This window comes from Salminus brasiliensis, chromosome 3 (genome assembly GCF_030463535.1).
Source record: "Salminus brasiliensis chromosome 3, fSalBra1.hap2, whole genome shotgun sequence".
Taxonomy (NCBI): Eukaryota; Metazoa; Chordata; class Actinopteri; order Characiformes; family Bryconidae; genus Salminus; species Salminus brasiliensis.
In genome coordinates this window covers 48,970,153-48,990,485 of record NC_132880.1, presented here as the reverse complement: position 1 = coordinate 48,990,485, position 20,333 = coordinate 48,970,153, and the positions used below count along the sequence as shown (strand labels likewise).

At 39.0% G+C, this 20,333-nt stretch overlaps 4 protein-coding genes across 4 annotated transcripts; all 4 read left to right on the top strand.

The window, feature by feature from the left end:
- The first annotated feature begins 1,968 nt into the window (after window positions 1–1,968).
- Window positions 1,969–2,910, top strand: LOC140551515 (olfactory receptor 2F1-like). Its single transcript, XM_072674966.1, has one exon. It carries the CDS (start codon window positions 1,969–1,971, stop codon window positions 2,908–2,910), a length of 942 nt encoding a protein of 313 aa, XP_072531067.1.
- A 3,314-nt stretch (window positions 2,911–6,224) lies between these two features.
- Window positions 6,225–7,220, top strand: LOC140551514 (olfactory receptor 10J4-like). Its single transcript, XM_072674965.1, has one exon. The coding sequence runs from the start codon at window positions 6,225–6,227 to the stop codon at window positions 7,218–7,220; it is 996 nt and encodes a 331-aa protein (XP_072531066.1).
- Window positions 7,221–9,291: 2,071 nt separating this feature from the next.
- LOC140551513 (olfactory receptor 52E8-like) lies at window positions 9,292–11,065 on the top strand. The gene is made up of 2 exons (XM_072674964.1): window positions 9,292–9,309; window positions 10,127–11,065. Exons 1-2 carry the CDS (start codon window positions 9,292–9,294, stop codon window positions 11,063–11,065), a joined length of 957 nt encoding a protein of 318 aa, XP_072531065.1.
- A 4,279-nt stretch (window positions 11,066–15,344) lies between these two features.
- LOC140551512 (olfactory receptor 6N2-like) lies at window positions 15,345–16,289 on the top strand. Its single transcript, XM_072674963.1, has one exon. It carries the CDS (start codon window positions 15,345–15,347, stop codon window positions 16,287–16,289), a length of 945 nt encoding a protein of 314 aa, XP_072531064.1.
- The last annotated feature ends 4,044 nt before the right edge of the window (window positions 16,290–20,333 follow it).

Here is a 20,333-nt window from a genome sequence, read left to right as displayed (position 1 = left end):
ATGCGGCTCGGCTCGACCCGCCATCCTTTCAGATCCACGGAAGATGAGCGTCCAGACTTTTTTCTGTCCTGCACCAAACCCAGACTGAAGACCCTCCTCTTCTTTTCTTTTCTGTAAATACATCTTTCAGCTCTTTATTACCTTTATTACCTTTAGTACTTTCTACTTTTTTTTTAATTTATCCCCTACCCTATTTATTGTTTAGTGTAATTTTCCTTTAGTTTAAGACTGTGTTCTGTGTTTCTTTGTTACTTGTCATACGTGTTGCTCTCACCAAGACAAATTCCTTGTATGGGTAACATACTTGGTGAAATAAAGAGATTCTGATTCTGATTCTGATTCTGAGAGTACTTGGGTGAAGAGTAGAGTGGTCAGCTTACTGACTTGTGTTTAGTAGAGTCTAAGATTAGAGGATCTTTGAATTTGTAGTCTATTCTAACTAGCTGAGGTTTTTCTTGGGTAAATAGCAAAGCACTTTTGTAAGTCGCTCTGGATAAGAGCGTCTGCTAAAAGCCTTATTAGTATAAGAAACCTAGAAGGTTTGGAAACTGAAACCCGATGATGCACCTGACTGTGCACACCACCCTTTGTTCCCATACAGCCTGACAACAGCGCAGGTGTAGAACGTCCTAAGTATGTGGAGGTTCATACCAAACCTCCTCAGCCATCTGAGGTAGAAGAGGCGCTCTTGTGCCTTTTTTGCCACCTGTGTGGAGTGTACTGTCCATGTAAGTTCCTCTGGGATACAAACACCCAGGGCCTTGAAGCTGCTGACCCTTTCCACAGTGTTTCCATTGATGGAAATATGGGTGTGCACTCTCTATTGTTTTCTGAAGTCCACTACCAGCTTCTTGGTCTTGCTGACGTTTAGAGAAAGGTTGTTTTCCTAGCACCAGTGCCAGTGCTCATCATTGTTGGAGATCAGCCCCATGATTGTTGTGTCAACAAATTTAGTAATAACATTGGAGCTGTGTCTGGCTGTGCAGTCATGGGTGTACAAGGGAGTACAGGAGTGGGCTGAGCACACATCCTTAGGGGGGGCTCTGGTGTTGAGGGTCAATGAGGAAGATGTGATGTTGGAGGAATGATGGTGTTGAATTCGGAACTGTAGTCCACAACTGTGGTCACAGCGAAGTTTGCCTAGAAATGAGCATAAAAGCAGTTTAGCTCGTCTGAAAGCGACGATTTACCACAGAGCAAGAGCTCCCCTTAAAGTCTGTGATTGTGTTTAAGCCCTGCCACATTCTTCTCATTGTTGGAGCTGAACTGTGCTTCCCCTTTTTTTGGCTATTTTATACTCCTTTGTATTCCCAGATCTGAAAGCAGCATTACATACGCTCAGAGCCATGCAAACTTCATCCTCTATGCACTTCCATATGAATGCACGAGTCTACATACTCATCAATGTTGTTTGTTGAATCACAAAGCATCTCCCATGTCCTGGAGTCTGTAGTCCTGTAGATCCTGTGATGAAATTTTATGCATCTGGTGGTCTGACGTTGGACTGAACTTGCTTGGACAGCCTGACTTGGCTTTGTTGGCAGTTGCACTTGTAAATGATTTCGTGGACAGTGGATTGGCTGATTTCTAATTGTTCTGAGCCCTTTTATAACAATCAGAATGAACAAAATAAAGCTATTACACTATTATACACTAGTATCAGTCCAGAACTAGCTGTGTGTGATCGTGTCCAGGTGGAACCTGAGCTGGAGCAGACCAGTCACAAATGAGAGAGTCTAACTGAAGTCTATCCAGAAGGGAAACAGACAGAAATAGAAATACTTAGACAATTAGTCAGGGAACCACTAAGGAATGTCTCAGGGAGTGTATAAATGCACACATGCCAAATCCTCAACACAGCATTACTGTACTTTTACAGTACATCCTCATTCTAATGATTTCTACTTGGTAAAGTCTGACAAACCCATGAGATCTTGATCTCTTTTATGGAATATTTTTAGAATAAACATGAATTATTCTACTAATAACCCATTTCTGGCTATAGAAGGACATGTAGAGCTGCAGAAATATAGATATGTTTACTTTCTGCTTTCTCTCATTGTTTATCTGATGATTATTTGTTGCAATGTAGTTGTCATTTTTGTCATATACACAAACCAGCGTCTCCACGAGCCTATGTACATATTCATCGCTGCTTTACTTTGTAATGCTCTGTCAGGAACAACTGCCTTTTTTCCTAAACTACTAATTGATTTACTGTCTGAACAACCATGTATTTCTTTTGAAGCCTGTACATTTCAGGCCTTTTGGCTTTATACTTATGCTTCTGCAGAGTTTACATTGTTATCAGCTATGGCCTATGACAGATATCTGTCCATATGTAAACCACTACAATACGCAACACTTGTAAACATGCCTGCTGTCAAAAAGATGTTATTTATCTGTTGGGTTTTGCCTGCCTGTGAAAACGGTATTACAATGATACTAACATATCAGCTGAAGTTGTGCAGATTCAAATTAAATAGAATCTACTGTAATAATTATGCAATTGTTAAATTAAGCTGTGGAGACACAACTGTTAACAATTCATATGGGCTGTTTACTTTAATTGTTTGTGTGTTTCCTCCTGTATTCTTCGTAATCTACTCCTATGTTAGAATACTTGATGTCTGCTTAAAGAATTCAAAAGAATTTAGAAGAAAAGCTCTACAGACCTGTTTCCCACACCTTTTTATCTTCATCAGTTTCTCTGTTACCTCCTGTTTTGAAGTTATCAATAGCAGATTAGAAGCAAATATGCCTCAGATTTTTGCCATGATATTGTCAATTGAAAATGTGGTCATTCCTCCTCTGATTAATCCTATTATGTATGGCCTGAAAATGCAGGAGATTTTAAATACAATCAAGAAAATGATCTGGAAAAGGAAAACACATATCTTTTCTGATTGAGCTTTCCGGTTTTCCAGATACATTCATTTTTTTACTTGTAATGTTTCCCCATTTATATATGCAGTATAAATTGATTTATATATAATTATACATACATTATTTTGTGTCATTTATTTTATATGTTCAGATATCACCTTTTCTTTGTGGTAATCAACAGAGCTTTCTGTAAAAAGGCTGCAGACACTCAGCAGTACATCCAGCAATTACTTTAGTCATAATAAGATAAAAAAAGATAAGATAAGATAAGATAATCATTTATTAGTCCCACAGTGAGGAAATTCACAGTGTCACAGCAATATTATTTACAGATTATTTACAAATAATTGCAAATTGACCCTTAATTGCATATGTGGGTGGGTGGGGGCGGGGTGTATTGCACATTATATTTTTACATTGAGGGTCCTCTGTTCCCAGACATGTTTGTTGCTGGCCATTGTTATATTTCCATTTAAGCCTCTATTTCCTTGTTTTAAGACAACCATATTCCCCTTTTGTGTTGGACAGATGGAGTTTGGCCTTTTACCCATATGTGCAGTGAACACACACATACACACTAGTGCTCAGAGTGGTGGGCAGCTATCATTGTTGCACCCGGGAAGCAAAGAGGGTTAAGGTCCTTTCTCAAAGGCCTAATGGGGCAGTGTACCAAGCCTTTGTATCAAACTCACAACTCTGTCATCAATAACCCAGTGCTCTACCTGCCACAACTGCATTTCCAATGGGGTGTGACATATTTTAGCGGGAACATAACTTCTAAAAGAAAAACACAAGCTGTTTACATATCAATCACTGATAATATATAGCTGGGTGTAAACCCTTAAATGCTTACTTCTCAGAGGTCAATTTTGAACCACCCACAGCAGTGCAATGATACACTATAATGCTGGAGTCCACATGTTTGTCAAATGAAATGTATGGTGTGTTGTCCCCAAGTTTTTAATTTTTTTTTTTAAATAAATGTTGAAAATAACATTTATACTTTAAAATCAATGCAATTAATAACATATCATAACATACTTTAGATTTAGGTATCAATGGAAATGAAATGAAAGTGAAATTAAAATATTGGCCTAATAATAAATCAAATGGAGGAAGAGGATGTACATGGATGTGCTCAAAGTAGATATAATTTATTCATGTATTAATTTATTGATTAAGTATTAGCATTTCGCCCTGGATTTTGCCATGTCCACCCAGTATAATTTGGAGTTATTCATTAAACATTATAATGTAAATGGTAAATGTTGACCCGAGTACTTTTCAAAAGCACAAAAAGAAAAGCATATATGATGATTGTGGATGGAGTACATAGAGTTCAGACCTCTGGCACACCACAGATAGGGTCTAAATCTGCCTCTGGGACATTAGTCCCTTACAGCAAGACTAAGCCATTAACATGGACCCAGCAGAGCTGCAGCACATAACGGCTAGACTGGATGGGATTGCACACATACATTAACAGGTTCTGCAAGTTCTGAAAAAGCATGTTGCACTTGTTGAACTGTTCACAATCCTGGCCAATGTGACATTACCCTCTTAAGTTCATCTACCTGTACCTGAGTGGTATGGGAATGAGGACCCAGGGTTTTCTCTGACAATGCTCATTGGCTGTTGAGTAGCAACTCTCCGGCTTTCCTTCCAGGTTATGTTTGCTTATTAAAAAATAATCCTTAGACTTGCCCAGGCAACCTTCCCATCTCCAGAGGTAACAAGGTTATTCTGGTAGTGGCTGACCGATTCTTTTAGTGAAATGTTGTAACATGACCATCCGCTTCTGAAAACCATCAACCAGCTTTTGGTAGAATTATGATTTGATTTTTGACCTGTCTGTCCTGCTGGGGCTTGGATTCTTTGCTCAAGCTCCACCAGCTTTCCTGCAGTGCTGGCCAGGCTCCCTACTGGTGGCTGATGGAACTGGCTGCCTGCTTACACCTGGTGCTTTTTTTTTACAATCTTAACTGAGCATCCTGCTAAGCCATTCCTGGGGTATCTGCATCTGGGGTAAATGTGACTAGACTTGTTGGATCTCAAAGCTGGAGAACTGAAGAACTTTGTGAAGGCTATGACTGCTTTGCTACTGCTTCATCTGTAAAATGGCCACTTGGGGGTAATTCGAGTAGTAATCTGTCACTACAATGTGGCTTTTACCTTGGATATCAAACAGAACAGCTCTTACTTTCTAATAAGGTCTGTTTGGGGGTTTGGTGTGGAACCAATGGTTCTACATGCTGCTTTGACTTGTATTTTAAGCACAATTCACATCTTGACCTGTAAAATGTCCTAATCCTCGGCCAGTACATTACAACTCGTGCTCGCTGTTTATATTTCTCCTCTCCCAGATGACCTTCATGTATTTTAAGGAGCATCTTCTTTCTGAGACTATCAGGTATGACATACTTCTTGCCCTTATAGATGATATCATCAACCACCATAAGATCAGTTCTGCACATCCAGTAGTCATTCAGTTAAGCTGGACTGTCCGCCTTATGGGTCTGCCATACTTATGACTTTCATGAGCTTTCATAGTGTGAGAATTTGTTTTTAATCTGATCTTTTCTGATCTCGCTGAAGAGAAAGAGTACAACAGTACAACCATATCTACATTGGCCTGTATGTGTACACCTAAGGTTGTTAATTCCTCTGTCAATTCCTCTGCAAAAGGCACTTGCATAGAAAGACATGCATGGACTCCTGAAGCTATGGTTGCATCTGACCAGGAGAATTTTGCTTTTCTTATTGAACGTCTGGTAATCACAGTAGGAGATGGGATTGGCTTGTGCCTCTTTACCGAGATTAAATGGCACAACTGAGCCACTGACTTCTAATGAAATAATAATCCATTCCTGTTTACTCTGACTGCACACTTGTAAGGACTCCTTTGACTCTTCTTCTACAGAGTGAACTTTTGCTTTGACACATTTTGATCTGCAGCATTTGATGTAATGGTTGTCCTTACCAACATCCACAAGGGTGTCATTTTTTATTTATTTTTATTTATTTATTTTATTTATTTATTTATTTGAGGTGATTGAGTGCTATTAGGATGTCAGCACAGCCAGCACAATATTATAGTCATACAATACAGTCACATGACTAAAACATATGGGTCCTTTTTAGTCAGGGAGGCTGCAAATGTTTGTGTAACTTCTGCAGCAGTGATGAAGAAGGGCAGGGCTGTTAGTGAACCACTAAGGAAAGAGTTGGGTAGATATAAATACACAGAGCTGTTTTCTGATCATAGCCAGTGTCTTTAGTCATAGAACATCTACAACCTTATCATTTCAACTGATCACTGTCAGACTGAATACTAATTCATGTGTAAATGTATATGGATTCATCATATAAGGTACTATTTCATGAAACTGTTACTGATGGATTTTTTTACTAATGTTACATTTTTGTTTCTGGAAGGTCATGTAGAGCTGGAAAAGTACAGATATCTTTATTTTGCAGTTACACTCATAGTCTATCTGATGATTATTTGTTGTAATTCTGTTGTTATTTTCATAATATATTCAAACAAACAGCTCCATGAGCCTATGTACATATTTATTGCTGCCTTGCTTTTCAATACTCTTCTTGGAACAGCTGCTCTTTATCCTAAACTGCTGATTGATTTTCTGTCTGAAATGCAGGTTACTTCTCTCCAGGCCTGTTTATTTCAAGCCTTTTTAATTTATGCCTATGGGTCTTCAGAGTTCACACTGTTATCAGCTATGGCCTATGACAGATATGTATCCATTTGCAAACCATTTCAATACGCAACTCTTATAAAAATGTCCACTGTCAGAAAGATCTTATTTTTCTCCTGGTTTGTTCCTCTTTCTGGAAATGGTATTGGAGTATTACTAACATATCAACTTCAGCTATGCAAGTACAAAATGAATAGAATCTACTGTAATAATTACTCGGTTGTTAAATTAAGTTGCGGAAACATATCTGTAAACAGTTTGTATGGTTTTTTTGTTTTATTTGTGGTGGTGTTTCCACCACTGATCTTTATAATCTTCTCCTATGTTAGAATTCTCACAGTCTGTTTAAAGAATTCCAAAGATTTCAGAAGAAAAGCTCTACAGACCTGCTCGCCACATCTTATCATCTTCATCAGTTTCACTGTAACCACCTGTTTTGAAGTTATCGGCAGCAGATTCGAATCAAATGTTCCTCATCTATTTGCTATGATAATGTCCGTTGAAAATCTGGTTATTCCTCCTATAATCAATCCTATTATGTATGGACTAAAACTGCAGGAGATCTTGATCAGGATCAAGAGAATGATTGGGAGAAGGGGGACACACATATCATTCTAATTTCACATTTTTTGTATGCTATGTGCTGTAAAATGTGTAAAACAAATCACTCTAGCCACTCTATGTTGAAGTGTGAACAAAAAACAGATTGAATATTCTGTGAAGTATACATTACTTTATGTAAATTGTCCGTTGTTTATTTTTAATAACTTGAAGGAGTTGAATATTTCAGATTTATTTATTACTACTTTTATTTCTTTTGTAAAGTGCATACACTGCCTTGCAATGCATGCATATTTAGTTTTGAACAGGGGTAAACCACGAGGGGGCATACCCCATATTATATGCACAATATTGCCACTTAAAACTGTGTTTAAACTATGCTTCAGGCCAGTCCAATTACATGTGGACTGAAAATGCAGGAGAAGCTTGTAAAACTGATCTAAAAACCAGATTCCTATGTGTCTTACATTTCATTCATCCTTTTGTGAGCTTAATTTAAAGACCTACATAATTTAAATACCTACAATATGAGCTGTATGAGCTCAAATAATTAAATTGTCTGAAATGTTTGTACAATTTACTGAAAAACATATTGTTATGAACTATTTTATTATTTATTCCAAACTGTGATTTGGAATAAAGTACAGATTACATTACCACGGAGGCATTCTGTCTTTCTTATAGAATATGTATTCTTATTCCAGTGCCAAAGACCTTTAATGAACAACCCAATCTTCTTCTGATATTTTTTTTTATTAACACCTCATTTTAATAGGTGCATTTATTACAGATTGTTTAAGTTAGTTAAGTTACTTAAGTTAAGTTAGTTAAGTGGGGGCAGTGGTTAGGGCGCCGGGATATTGATAACAGGGTTGTGGGTTCGATTCCCGGGCTTGGCAAGCTGCCACTGTTGGGCCCTTGAGCAAGGCCCTTTACCCTTTACTGCTCCCCGGGCGCTGGAGTTGGCTGCCCACCGCTCTGGGGGTGTGAGTGTGTACTCACTGCCCCTAACACACATGTGTGTGTGTGTGTGTGTGATCACTACCAGATGGGTTAAATGCGGAGGACACATTTCCACACTGTACAGTGACAAATACGTGCACCTAAGGTTAAGACTTTTTGCATGAGTGTATGTAAATCATCTCACATGCTTTACCTTTATATATCTGCTATTATTATTTCTTTCGGTGCATGTAGTGAGCTATAGACATGAAACTAAAATGTAATAATAACAGTATAGTAAAAAGCAAACAATAAAGCCCTAGAAGCCATGGAACAATGTGTGGAAGCTCTTTATCCATTCTATTTACTATGCAAGTATTCGCATGCCATTAGGAACAAGTCTGATCACTGAACTGGAGGGAGTAGAACCTTAAACAGTTCTCACAATCCAGCAGCCACCACTGAGGAAGGTGACTGGGAGGTCTGAACTGGGACAAGGTACACAGCCAGGGCAGCCAGTTCAGGTCTTCATCAAAGCAAGCATGAGGAGAACCCTAGGTACTAGCACAGAAAGGACCCAGGGTGCAGACTTAGGAGGGACCCAGTGTGATGGCAGAGAGTGTGGACCCAGCTAGGACCTAGGGCATGGACTCTGATAGGACCCATGGCATAGAGGACCAGACTGACCAGACATTAAGCACTAAGGTAGTGAGAGTTGCTTACATAGGGCCCAGAGTCTCAAGGGTAGGCGTGACCAAGACCACAAGCTTAGAGTTAGGAGGGTCTGAGATTATTATTATAATAATTATTATTATTGTAACACTGGGTTTTATAACAGGTGCAGCAGCCACTGGGGCAGGTAACTGGAGAACAGTGACAGTCGGCTAAATGGCAGGAGTGGCTGAAGTTGAGAGAGACTTGTGCAGCTGAAACTGTTGGCTTAGAAAAAACTCCAGGGAGCCTGGATCTGGGACTAGTATAGGGATTAAAGCATCAGGGGCCTTTGGCTCAATACTGATTTCATATTGTCTGTCACCGGTGGGCATACTTTGCAAGTTACATGGAGGTCTGTGCATGTATAGTGTTGCCATATAATACAAGTATTGACCATATAATACAAGAGGCCTGAGACATATGTCTATCAATTTCTACTATTGCTGTTTTGATTTCTTTGTCATGAACAATAATGGAGGTTTCTGGCATTGCAAAAAGGTATCACAGCCTTAATCATTATCCTTAACTGTTACTCATTGTAGCCTTAGAACAAATCACAGCTAAAATATAAACAAAATTGGGCCTTCAAATTAAACCTCAAGCCTCAGTTCTGACTTTTGCTTTCCTGACAATGTTTTTGGTTCTGATATTTTGTCAGCTTTTTCAGCCTGACAGTTCCAATGGCACCTGTCAAAGGGTGGAATATACAGGCATTAATTATAAAGTTAGTTCTTCAAATTGATAATTCTTAGCATTAAAATATCTCTGCATTAATGGGAAATGTGTGATGGCTAAACAACTGGGTCATAACATATCTGAATGGAAAATCTGTTGGGGTATTTTGGGTATGCTTTGGTACAGTGCTACATCGACAAATGGTGAAATGGCCATGGGAGCTCAAGACTCATTGATGCTTGTGGAGGCCTCACCTCTCAACCTACAGGACTGATATATTGATGCCAGATACCAGAGAACACATTCAGAGTTCTTGTAGAGTTTATGTTAATGCAGAGCTTTCTGGTGGCAATGACAGGCAGGTGGTATCAATGTGGCTGATCAGATTAGGTAGCCTGCACTGAATCCTCTAGGAGGCTGGACTACGATTTGTCAACTGCTCAGTGAACTATTAGTTCTAAGTAGTAGAATATATAAATACAGACAAAGCCAGTTCCCTCCCCATAGCATGACTGCATAACCCTTATGAATTGTACAGCCCACCTACAAATCCCACTAGAGGATGCCTGACTGAATAAGATTGTGATCAGCACCAGGCCTCTTATTTTATTGTATTCTTTTGTTAACAATAGCTCATGGATCATTCCCTTAACATTACATACTTGTTTTTGGAGGGGCATGTAGAACTGCAGAAGTACAGATATTTCTATTTTGTAATTACTTTCACTGTTTATTTATTAATTATTTGTTGTAATACTGCTGTAATTTTTGTCATATATGTGCATAAATATCTCCATGAGCCCATGTACATCTTCATTGCTGCTTTACTCTGTAATGCTCTGGTTGGAGCAACTGCACTTTATCCTAAACTGCTGAGTGATTTACTGTCTGAAAGACCAGCTACGTCTTATGAAGCATGTCTGTTTCAAGCCTTTTTCATTTACACTTACGGGGCTTCAGAGTTTACACTGTTATCAGCTATGGCCTATGACAGATATGTGTCTATATGTAAACCATTGCAGTACACGACTGTTGTAAAAAAATCCACTGTTAAAATTCTGCTATTTTTTTGTTGGTTTGTGCCTTCCCTTGAAAATGGAGTGGGAGTGATATTAACATACCAACTTAAGTTGTGTAAGTTCAGTTTAAACAGAATATTTTGCAATAATTACTCAATTGTTAAATTAAATTGCGGAGACACAACTGTTAACAACATCTATGGACTGTCTGGGTTATGTGTTCTTGTATTTCCACCAGTGATTTTCATAATCTACTCCTATGTTAGAATACTTTATGTCTGTTTAAAGAATTCAAAAGAATTCAGAAGGAAAGCTCTACAGACCTGCTTCCCACATCTTTTCATCTTCATAACTTTTACTGTCACTGCATGTTTCGAAGTAATTAGTGGTAGATTTGAAGAAAATATACCTCACATCATTTCTGTAATAGTGTCTGTTGAAAATGTGGTTATTCCTCCTCTAATCAATCCTATTATATATGGACTGAAGCTGCAGGAGATTTTCACTAGAATCAAGAAAATGATCAGGCAGAAGACAGGTCCAGCTTTTTAGATGTATTTTTTCTCAAATCGTCTACAAGCTGTTCTCTCAATATCTATGCCTTTTTTCTCTTCTCAAAATATTGAAATCTTTCATTTTAGATCAGTCCCTTTATATACAATAATAATGTCCAGTGCTGTTAATAATTTATTGTCTGGTAAATCAGAGGCATGCAATATTAGGTGGCAGTTATTGTTGCTGTAAACTAGTTATTTAGTTATGATCATTCTCCATGATTGATTCAAAGGCCATAACTGTAATGATTTATGTATTAAAATGCACACTTTCCTATGAATGGAACATTGCTTTACTGAAATGTATCCTAAATATATAACCCTCAGAGTAAAAAAACTTCACTAGCGTGTTTTATTCATTAGAATCTTGTAAAACCTGTAGTAGCTTTCTGTTCTTACTTTATACTGTTCCTTATTTTCTTACCAAAAGAAGAAATTTGTATTTGCATCCCACCAAAAAAAAAAAAAAAAAAAAAAAACGTGTTACAATGACACCTTGTCAAATGTAAATTTAGGATATTTTCCATTTAGGAGGAAAATTAATATGTTAAAATATGAATAAAATATATGCCTTACATTGTCGTAATATGTTACTGGAAAAAAATCATATAATTGTACAAACAATAAGAAACCAAACTGAAAACATCAGAAATATACCTAATGAAACAAGAGACATGGCACAGAAAAAAAATAATGTTCAAGAAGTATGATTGGAATTTGAAAAAGACTAAAACTGATACTAAAACGCTGAGGGTCTGAGTGGCTCATTAAAATAAGCATCTGAAACTGAGGCTCAGAGGCATGGAGTATGAGCTGTAGGACTCATGCATCTAGTATACTGCTAATAATTTAATGCAGAAATGGCATTATTACTGTAGGTAAACTTAGTTACTTAGTAACTAACTACCTAACTAAAATTCTTTACAAAATCATTATCTCATTGTTATGCCTACAGTTGTGTGGTTTCAGCAAAGCAGTGGAAGCTCGTGCCATGTTTTCTCATAATTGTATCCATGGGCAATATATGGTATATAATTAAAATAGAAGTGACTAGACTCTCTATGTTACTTTTTTTTACTTGTATAATGTTTGTAGGTTAGTTAGTGGCAGTACAATTCTTCCAAAAGGTAATGGATGAATTTTTATCACTCCAGACAGCAGTATTATACCCCTCTATACCATGCTTAGCATTGGGTATGGTGAGCTAAGCTACATTATTCTGGCAATGCTTGTCATTGCATTTTTACAATGCCACCAGTGGGTGCTGCTTAACCCCCTAACGCAGAAAGGATTTTTACACACTAAGGTGTATTATTCAGTAACTATAGGGACTTATGTACAAACTGGTGGGGTGTATATAAACCTTAGGGAAATTAATGCATTCCTAGATCTCAATTAATGAAATGTTCCAGTTGTAAGTCATTGCATAATAAAATACGTTGAGAACAAAATTGCATAAAAATGATCAATGTAGGTCTGGATTTGGAATAATACTCAAAATAAAAGTGGAAAATCAAATTACAGGCTGATTCAACTTCAGTGGAAATTCCTCAAGAGAAGTTAAAGTGAGGCTCAGTAGTGTGTGTGACCTCCACGTGCCTGTATGACCTTCCTACAATGCCTGGGCATGCTGGTGGAAGATATTCTCCTGAGGGATCTCCTTCCAGACCTGGATAAAAGCATCAGTCAACTCCTGGACAGTCTATGTTGTAACGTTGGTGGATGGAACAAGACATGATGTCCCAGATTTTCTCTATTGGATTCAGGTCTGGGAACAGGCAGGCCAGTCCATAGTATCAATGCCTTCATCATGCAGGAACTGCTGACACACTTCAACAACATGAGAAGTAGCAAAAATCATCAACACAAGTAAACACACAATGCAGCTTTTAAATGATCATTTATTTTAGTGAAGATAAAGACATAAATCACGCAGGGGGAAAAAGTAATTGCCCCCTAAACCAGCACAACCTCCTAATGTTAACCCCCTAAAGCGGTAACAACTACAATCAAACTTTTGACATAACATTTACCACTTTTTTACATTACTGCAGAGTATCTTTTTTACTATTCAGAATCTTTCATTTTCACATTGTAGGATTTTCAAGCATGAAATTTTCAAGCATCAATTGAGGTTTTGCCACAGCAGCTCATGAGACTCATGTGTTTCAATTATATTGTATCATTATGACTTTATTTTCTATTTTTCTATTATTCTTGTCTATTGTGTAAAAGTGAAGTCCATATGAATTCATATGCTCTTTTTGAGAATTCATATGCTCTTTTTGAGGATGATGAAACATACCTGCAATTGGCTGATGACATCACTATGGGGTGATATGCACTTGTTTTGTCTAACCACAGTGTTGGCTAGAGTTTTTTTTTTTTTTTGAAATGAAAAGTTTTTAAGAGGGCAGCTCGTTCATTTTCTTTTTAACACTATTATCCCCTCCTAACTCACCACAGAGTAGGAAGATCTAGGACTTTATCAATCCTTGTATCACTGGATCTCCAACTTTCTGATGGACCACAAGCAGTAAGGGTTAGGTCTCACCCACCTTCTTTTACCCTCAGCACTGGGGACTTAGGTCCTGAGGGTTGGGTCCCGAGCCCCCTGCTGTATATTTGACCATGGGGCCACTTCCAGCTGTTGTTTCAACAAATGATGAGAGGGCCTACCTTCAAAAAGAATAAACACCAGAAAAACTGGTATCACTATAACAACCTCCTTATTGAGATGATAGTGAGCTGACAGTGGACTGCAGCAAGAAGTAGGAGAGGAGCAACAAAGTAAACAAATTCAAAGAAAGTTAAGATACGATCGAATAAAATAAGATAAGATAAGATAAGATAATTCTTTATTAGTCCCACAGTGGGGAAATCCTCATTGTCACTGCAGCAAAGGGATAGCAATTCACCAATACCTTGTCATGGTCTTGCCCACCAAGACCCAGGCGAAGAAGGTCCGGCAGTATCTATACCACATTAGAAGCCTCATGGACTTCAAACCGCCCTCCAATGTTTGTGAAACTTCTACACCTGTACCAGGTGTACCACCTGTGCCTGTTTGGGATAAGCGCAAAGCTAAGAAAGGTTGTCTCTTCAGAGCGTGGTGAGATCAGCTGTACGCATCCTCCAGACTAAGCTCCCAGATCTGCAGACCATCTACAGCAGGCAGTGCTGGACCAATGGCAGAAAGATACGGAAGGACCTCAGCCATTCCACCAATGGACTCTTATTTCTGTTGCGATCTTGAAAGCCAGCATGTTGAGAATGAGAAGGAGCTTTTTCCCAGTCTTGGGGTTGGAATTCTATAAAAATAAAATGTACTTACTTACCTCCTTGCTATTACTGGGGCCCTCAACCAAGACATTTACCTTTACATTTACATTTTCGGCATTAAGCTGACGCTCTTCTCCAAAGCGACTTACAAAGTGCTTTGCTATTTACCCAAGAAAAACCTCAGCTAGTTTGAATAGACTAATAGTTCAAAGATAGCTTTAAGCTTTAGACATTACTAAACAGAAATCAGTAAGGAGACCATAGTACTCTGCTATTCGTCCAAGTACTCTCAGAAGAGGAGGGTCTTCAGTCTGGGTTTGAAGACAGCGAGCGTTGGACTCTGCTTTTCGGACACCCAGGGGAAGTTCGTTCCACCACTTCAGTGCAGGACAGAAAAAGGCATGGACGCTCATCTTCCGTGGATCTTAAAGGATGGCGTGTCGAGCCGTACTTGAAGCTGGAAGGGCTCTTGGTTCGGATCTGCCTTTGACCATCGCCATCAAGTACTGAGGAGCTGGCTGGTCCAGTCTTGGCTTTGTAGGCCAGCGTCAGGGCTTTGAATCTGATGCAGGCAGCAGCTACAGGAAGCTAGGGAAGAGAACGCAGCAGTGGAGTGACAGGTCCACTCACACATAAGTACAGTATACTGTATATTCCAAGACTGTATATGGTATGGAATGTCAAGTTCACATTATGGTTGAATGAGATTTCTCTGTAAATCTTGTCTAATTTCACAATAGTAGCCTCCATAGAATGCTGAACATGGATTAGTTCTGTATATCACCAGTCTGTTATTTTTACTTGGTAAGAATCATTCGATGAACAAGGGGATAAGGAGGGCCATCAGTTCGTCAGCGAACCACTAAGGAATATGTTGGCAATGTATAAAGGAGCACCATGCTGTTTTCCCCTCCACTGCAGGATTGTGCAGCTGCAGTGCTTTATCACCTTTCTTATTGCTCTTGTAAACTTGATGGAATACTTCTTGGAAAACCATGAATGATTCTACTTTCTCTAACATTACATATTTATATCTAGAAGGTCATGTAGAGCTGGAGAAGTACAGATATGTCTATTTTACAGTTACTCTCCTCATCTATCTGCTGATTATTTGCTGCAATGCTGTCGTCATTTCTGTCATATTTGCAAACAAACGTCTTCATGAGCCGATGTACATATTCATCGCTGCTTTACTCTGTAATGCTCTTTGGGGAACAGCTGCTCTTTATCCCAAACTGCTGATTGATTTTCTGACTGAAACACGTATTATATCTTTTGAAGCCTGTACATTTCAGTCCTTTTTTATTTATAACTATGCTGCGTCAGAGTTCACACTGTTATCAGCTATGGCCTACGACAGATATGTGTCCATATGTAAACCATTTCAATACGCAACCCTTATAAAAATGTCCACTGTCAGAAAGATCTTATTCTGCTGTTGGTTTTTGCCTTCATTTGAAATTGGTATAGGGATGATAATGACATATCAGATTAGGCTGTGCAAATTTAAATTAAATAGAATCTACTGTAATAATAATGCACTTTTAAAGTTAAGTTGTGGAGAAACGTCTGTGAGAAATTCATATGGACTGTTTGTTTTAGTCATTTGTGTTTTTCCACCTACAATCTTTATAGCCTTCTCCTATGTTAGAATTCTCACCATCTGCTTAAAGAATTCAAAAGACTTCAGGAGAAAAGCTCTACAGACCTGCTTACCACATCTTATCATCTTCATCAGTTTCACTGTTACCTCCTGTTTTGAAGTGATTAACAGCAGATTAGAAGGAAATGTTCCTCATCTATTTGCTATGATAATGTCAGTTGAAAATCTGGTCATTCCTCCTCTGATCAATCCTGTTATTTATGGACTGAAAATGCAGGAGATTTTCAATAGGCTCAAAAGAATGATCTGGAAAAAGAGGATACATATGCCATTTTAGATTTGTATAATTTTATCATGCAAATTTTATTGCATACTAAATGTATTCCTTGTACTTTTTAGTTACTTTCCAACAAATTAGTAGTAACATAGTGTTTTTTGCATAGGTTTTAGCATGTAGTATCATACAGTATTTTAGATCATTAATATCTGTTTATATATTTGTTTAAATATTTGTTTCATGTTGTTTTGGGAAAAAAATGTTGAACATGCTGTTGCAGTCTTTCTGCTTTTTCTGCTGTATTACTGCAGGCTTTTAATTCTCCTAATTGTTGTCATAGTTTGTGGAATTAAAAGAAAAAAAATGTATTCACTGTAACTTTGCTTATAATAGATAAATAAAAATAGATAACATCCTAAGACCCCTTCAACAGAATCAAAGCACCCTTCACAAGATTTGTAAAATGCTACATTGTTGACATGTGTAATGTTGTAATAGTGTGATAGATGCTCCAAACATGGGAACATAACCAAAATGAACATGTCATGCTGAGATGATCACATTACTTTTTTTTTGCACATTGTTTGTTTTTTGCATATTTGTGCACACTTTCCAATTTATGTAGACCTGTTTAATGTGCTACTGATGTGTGTTGGGCCTGATTGAATGAATTTAATTCCAATGTAGAGAAAACAAGTTCTAATGAGAAATGGCATTAAAATAATTTAACTTAACTTGGCAACTAAATGCAGATATGACTTACATATGACACATATATTATTACAACAAACAATATAACAATAAGCTCCAAAATACCATTACTGATACTATTACTGATAATAATTCAGGGTTCAGGGACAGCAAAGAAAAGAACAACTACCGAAAATAAATCTTCTGCTTCTCCTTCTGAGAATTCCCCCACTGCGGGACTAATAAAGGATTATCTTATTTTATCTAACCAAGTGCCTAAAATGACACAGAATAATTTATTCATTTTTTTATTTATTTAAAACGTTTATTTTATTTATTTAAAATATGTAATCCAGATTTTTAATTGAAATTGGATTTTGGAGAAATTATGCAATCTCCTCAATGTGTTATAGCATTTAAATGTATTTAATATTATTTAGAACATACAGAGAGACATATATTTTGCATGCACAATTAGACTTCTTCAGTGTTGGATTTAAATGCTATGAAAAATAAGTTAGCAAATCCCTGCAGTCTTTTGTGTTCCCTGCAGTCAGGTGTGTTGGGGTAGATAACAGGACTGGATGTGGACCCGCTGTTTATAATGGTGTTAATATGGCTAACGTTAAATGTGAATAACTTGATAAAGTGGTGAAATTGAGGCCTATCTTTCCATAATTTGCTAAACAATTGCTTTGGTTTTTGAGAAACCCGCCCATTGTGTTCAAACATTAAAAGTTTTACAACCACAGGGAATATAGACTAACCTTAAATTCTGCCTTAAACTAGAGAAGGTGAGCTTTCTGGCCTTATGTGTTAACTGCATGTGAAATTTACCTTTGCCAATGTTCTGCCTGTGACTCTGTTACTGTGTCCCTTTTTTTGGTCATTGTTGAAGAGGGGTTTTTTCCAGGGTGCCATACACTCTAGAGCCACTACTTCATGTTGGATAGGGGGCCGAATGTCATTTTGTCCCCTGTCCAGGGCTGTACATTAGTTTAAACTTCAAGGATGATTTAAGCAAGGTGGCTATAAAATGGGCAGTCTTTACTCCCTGTTATTACTTGCTAGCACACTTTCAGCCTCTGTTTGGTGCACTCCAGTGGCTCCACTGCATGGAAAATGCCAACACACAAATGACCTGTAGGTATCTGGACTTACAGCTCTCTAAGTTGATGGTGGTACACAGATTGGAACTCAAGTGGTGGTGGTTAATAGATTAATTAGATGAGATTAGATTTACAGCAACAAAATCTAGTTTAGCATCTGACCAGAATTGCAATAAGCAACAAGTGCAGAATGTACAATAAATAAATAGATACAGTTGAAACCAGAAGTTTGCATGCTGTCATGCTGGGTCAGGCATGGCAGTGAAAACACCTACAGGGTTGGACGATGCAAACATTTAATGATAAACAGAACACAGGCAAACAAAGTAAAAAAAACAGCCTAATCAGAAGTGCAGCAATCTAAAGGGCTCAACTCAAAAACAACAAACTGAACTTGACAACACAGTCTGCAACGTAAGACATCTGGGACTGTCAGGCTCTGATGAACAGTGAACACATAAACAGAACAACCATGACCTAAGGGGCAGTACAAAGAAAACAAAACTCATGAACCAAAACTGCGAAGCAGGGCTTCGGACCAAAAAACAAAACAAAGAACTAAGAACTACGAAGCAAGACTTCGGATCAAAACAAGAGAGCTAGAGTTAGTGACAAATAAACAGGGCCTAAATAAAAGGGTAAAAAAGAAGGTGGCCCGGAATTCTTGGTTCCTTATTTGGGCTTGGGGGCAGAGTCTGGGGATCACCCTGGGGGAGAGCCAGACAACGCAGTGACAGTGAAAGGAAAGCTACACACGGTGCCCTGACTGGTAGGTGGGGGTCTCCCCTCTCCGCCGTCTGCCTGTTGCTTGTTGCGCCGTAGGAAGGTCTGGATATGCTGATGTGTGTTGCTCCAGACCTCCTCACTGCGGCACATCCAGGCATCTACGGCCGTCACCAAGGTCTCCGTCCCGGTCCAGGGGGCCAGCGCAGGTTGGTATCCAAGATAGACCTGGTATGGTGTGAGACCAGTGGTAGCGCACCTCAGGAAGTTCCAGATACTCGGAACAGTAGCTGGGGTACTTGAAGGGGTGGGGTACTTGCAGTACAAGCGGAGGAACTTCCCCAGCTCCTGGTTGGTGTGCTCACACTGGCCGTTCGTCTGAGGGGTGGTATCCGGAGGTGAGACTCACACTCACCCCCAGATGCTTGCAGAAGGCCCCCCAGACCTTTGAGGTGAACTGGCTTCCCTGGTCAGACACTATGTCCTCTGGGATATCGAAATTGCGGAGGACATGGTCAACCAGTGCTTGTGTGGTTTGCATGACTGTGGGTAAGGACGGGAACGGGTGAAAGCGCATGCCCCTAGAGAACCTATTCACAATCGTCTTTATCACTGTCTGCCCTTCAGACTTGGGCAGGTCTGTGATAAAGATAACGAGAAATAGACCCAGGCAATAAGACGTTTACGGACGAACTTAGGGACAAATGTACAGTTTGGGGGACATGGCACCAGCACGGGGATCTGGGCTAGGGCTTGGTCTATCTCAGCATCTATGTCCCAGCTAATGGCATGGACCGACATGGTCAAGGGCAGAATGTGCTCGGGTGATGTATCTCCACCCTCCCCCTCCTGGTAGACGTGAGACAGAGTGTCCGCCTTGGTGTTACGGAAACTGGGTCTGTAAGTGATGGAAAATGCCTAGGGGTGTGGTGACAGGGACAGGGATGCTAGGGGGCTCAAACAAAGCCTGTACTTTGTGAGCTCCTGTATGCCAACAATTAGTTGGGCGACCTGATGCTGCTGACCTGCCTGTTGCTGTGGCAGGTGGCCAACAGTCTCTGACACACGTTTGCTGCTGCTGGGTTCGTACAGTCTGGTTCAGGGCGTCCATCTCCACTGTTTTGGAGGTTTTGGCCATGAATTCTGTGATGCTGGGTCAGGCGTGGCAGTGAAAACAGGGAAACACTTGCAGGGTTAGACTATGCCAGAATTTAATGATAAACAGAACACAGGGAAACAAAGTAACAAGAACAGCCTAATCAGAAGTACAGCAATCTAAAGGGCATAACTCGAAAACAACAAACTGAACTTGACAACACAGTCTGGGCAACGTAAGACAACAAAAGCTAAAGACCTGGTGAAGATGCTGGCTGAAGCTGGTAAGAGTTTATTATCCACAGTGAAGTGAGGACTGTATCCACATGGGCTGAAAGGCCGCTCTGCCCGGAAGAAGCCATTACTCCAACAGAAACAGAAAAAAGTCAGATTAATGTTTGCAAACGTAAAAGACCTTAATTTTTTGAGACATGTCCTGTGGTCTGACAAAACTGTTTGGCTATAATGATCATCGTTACATTTGGAG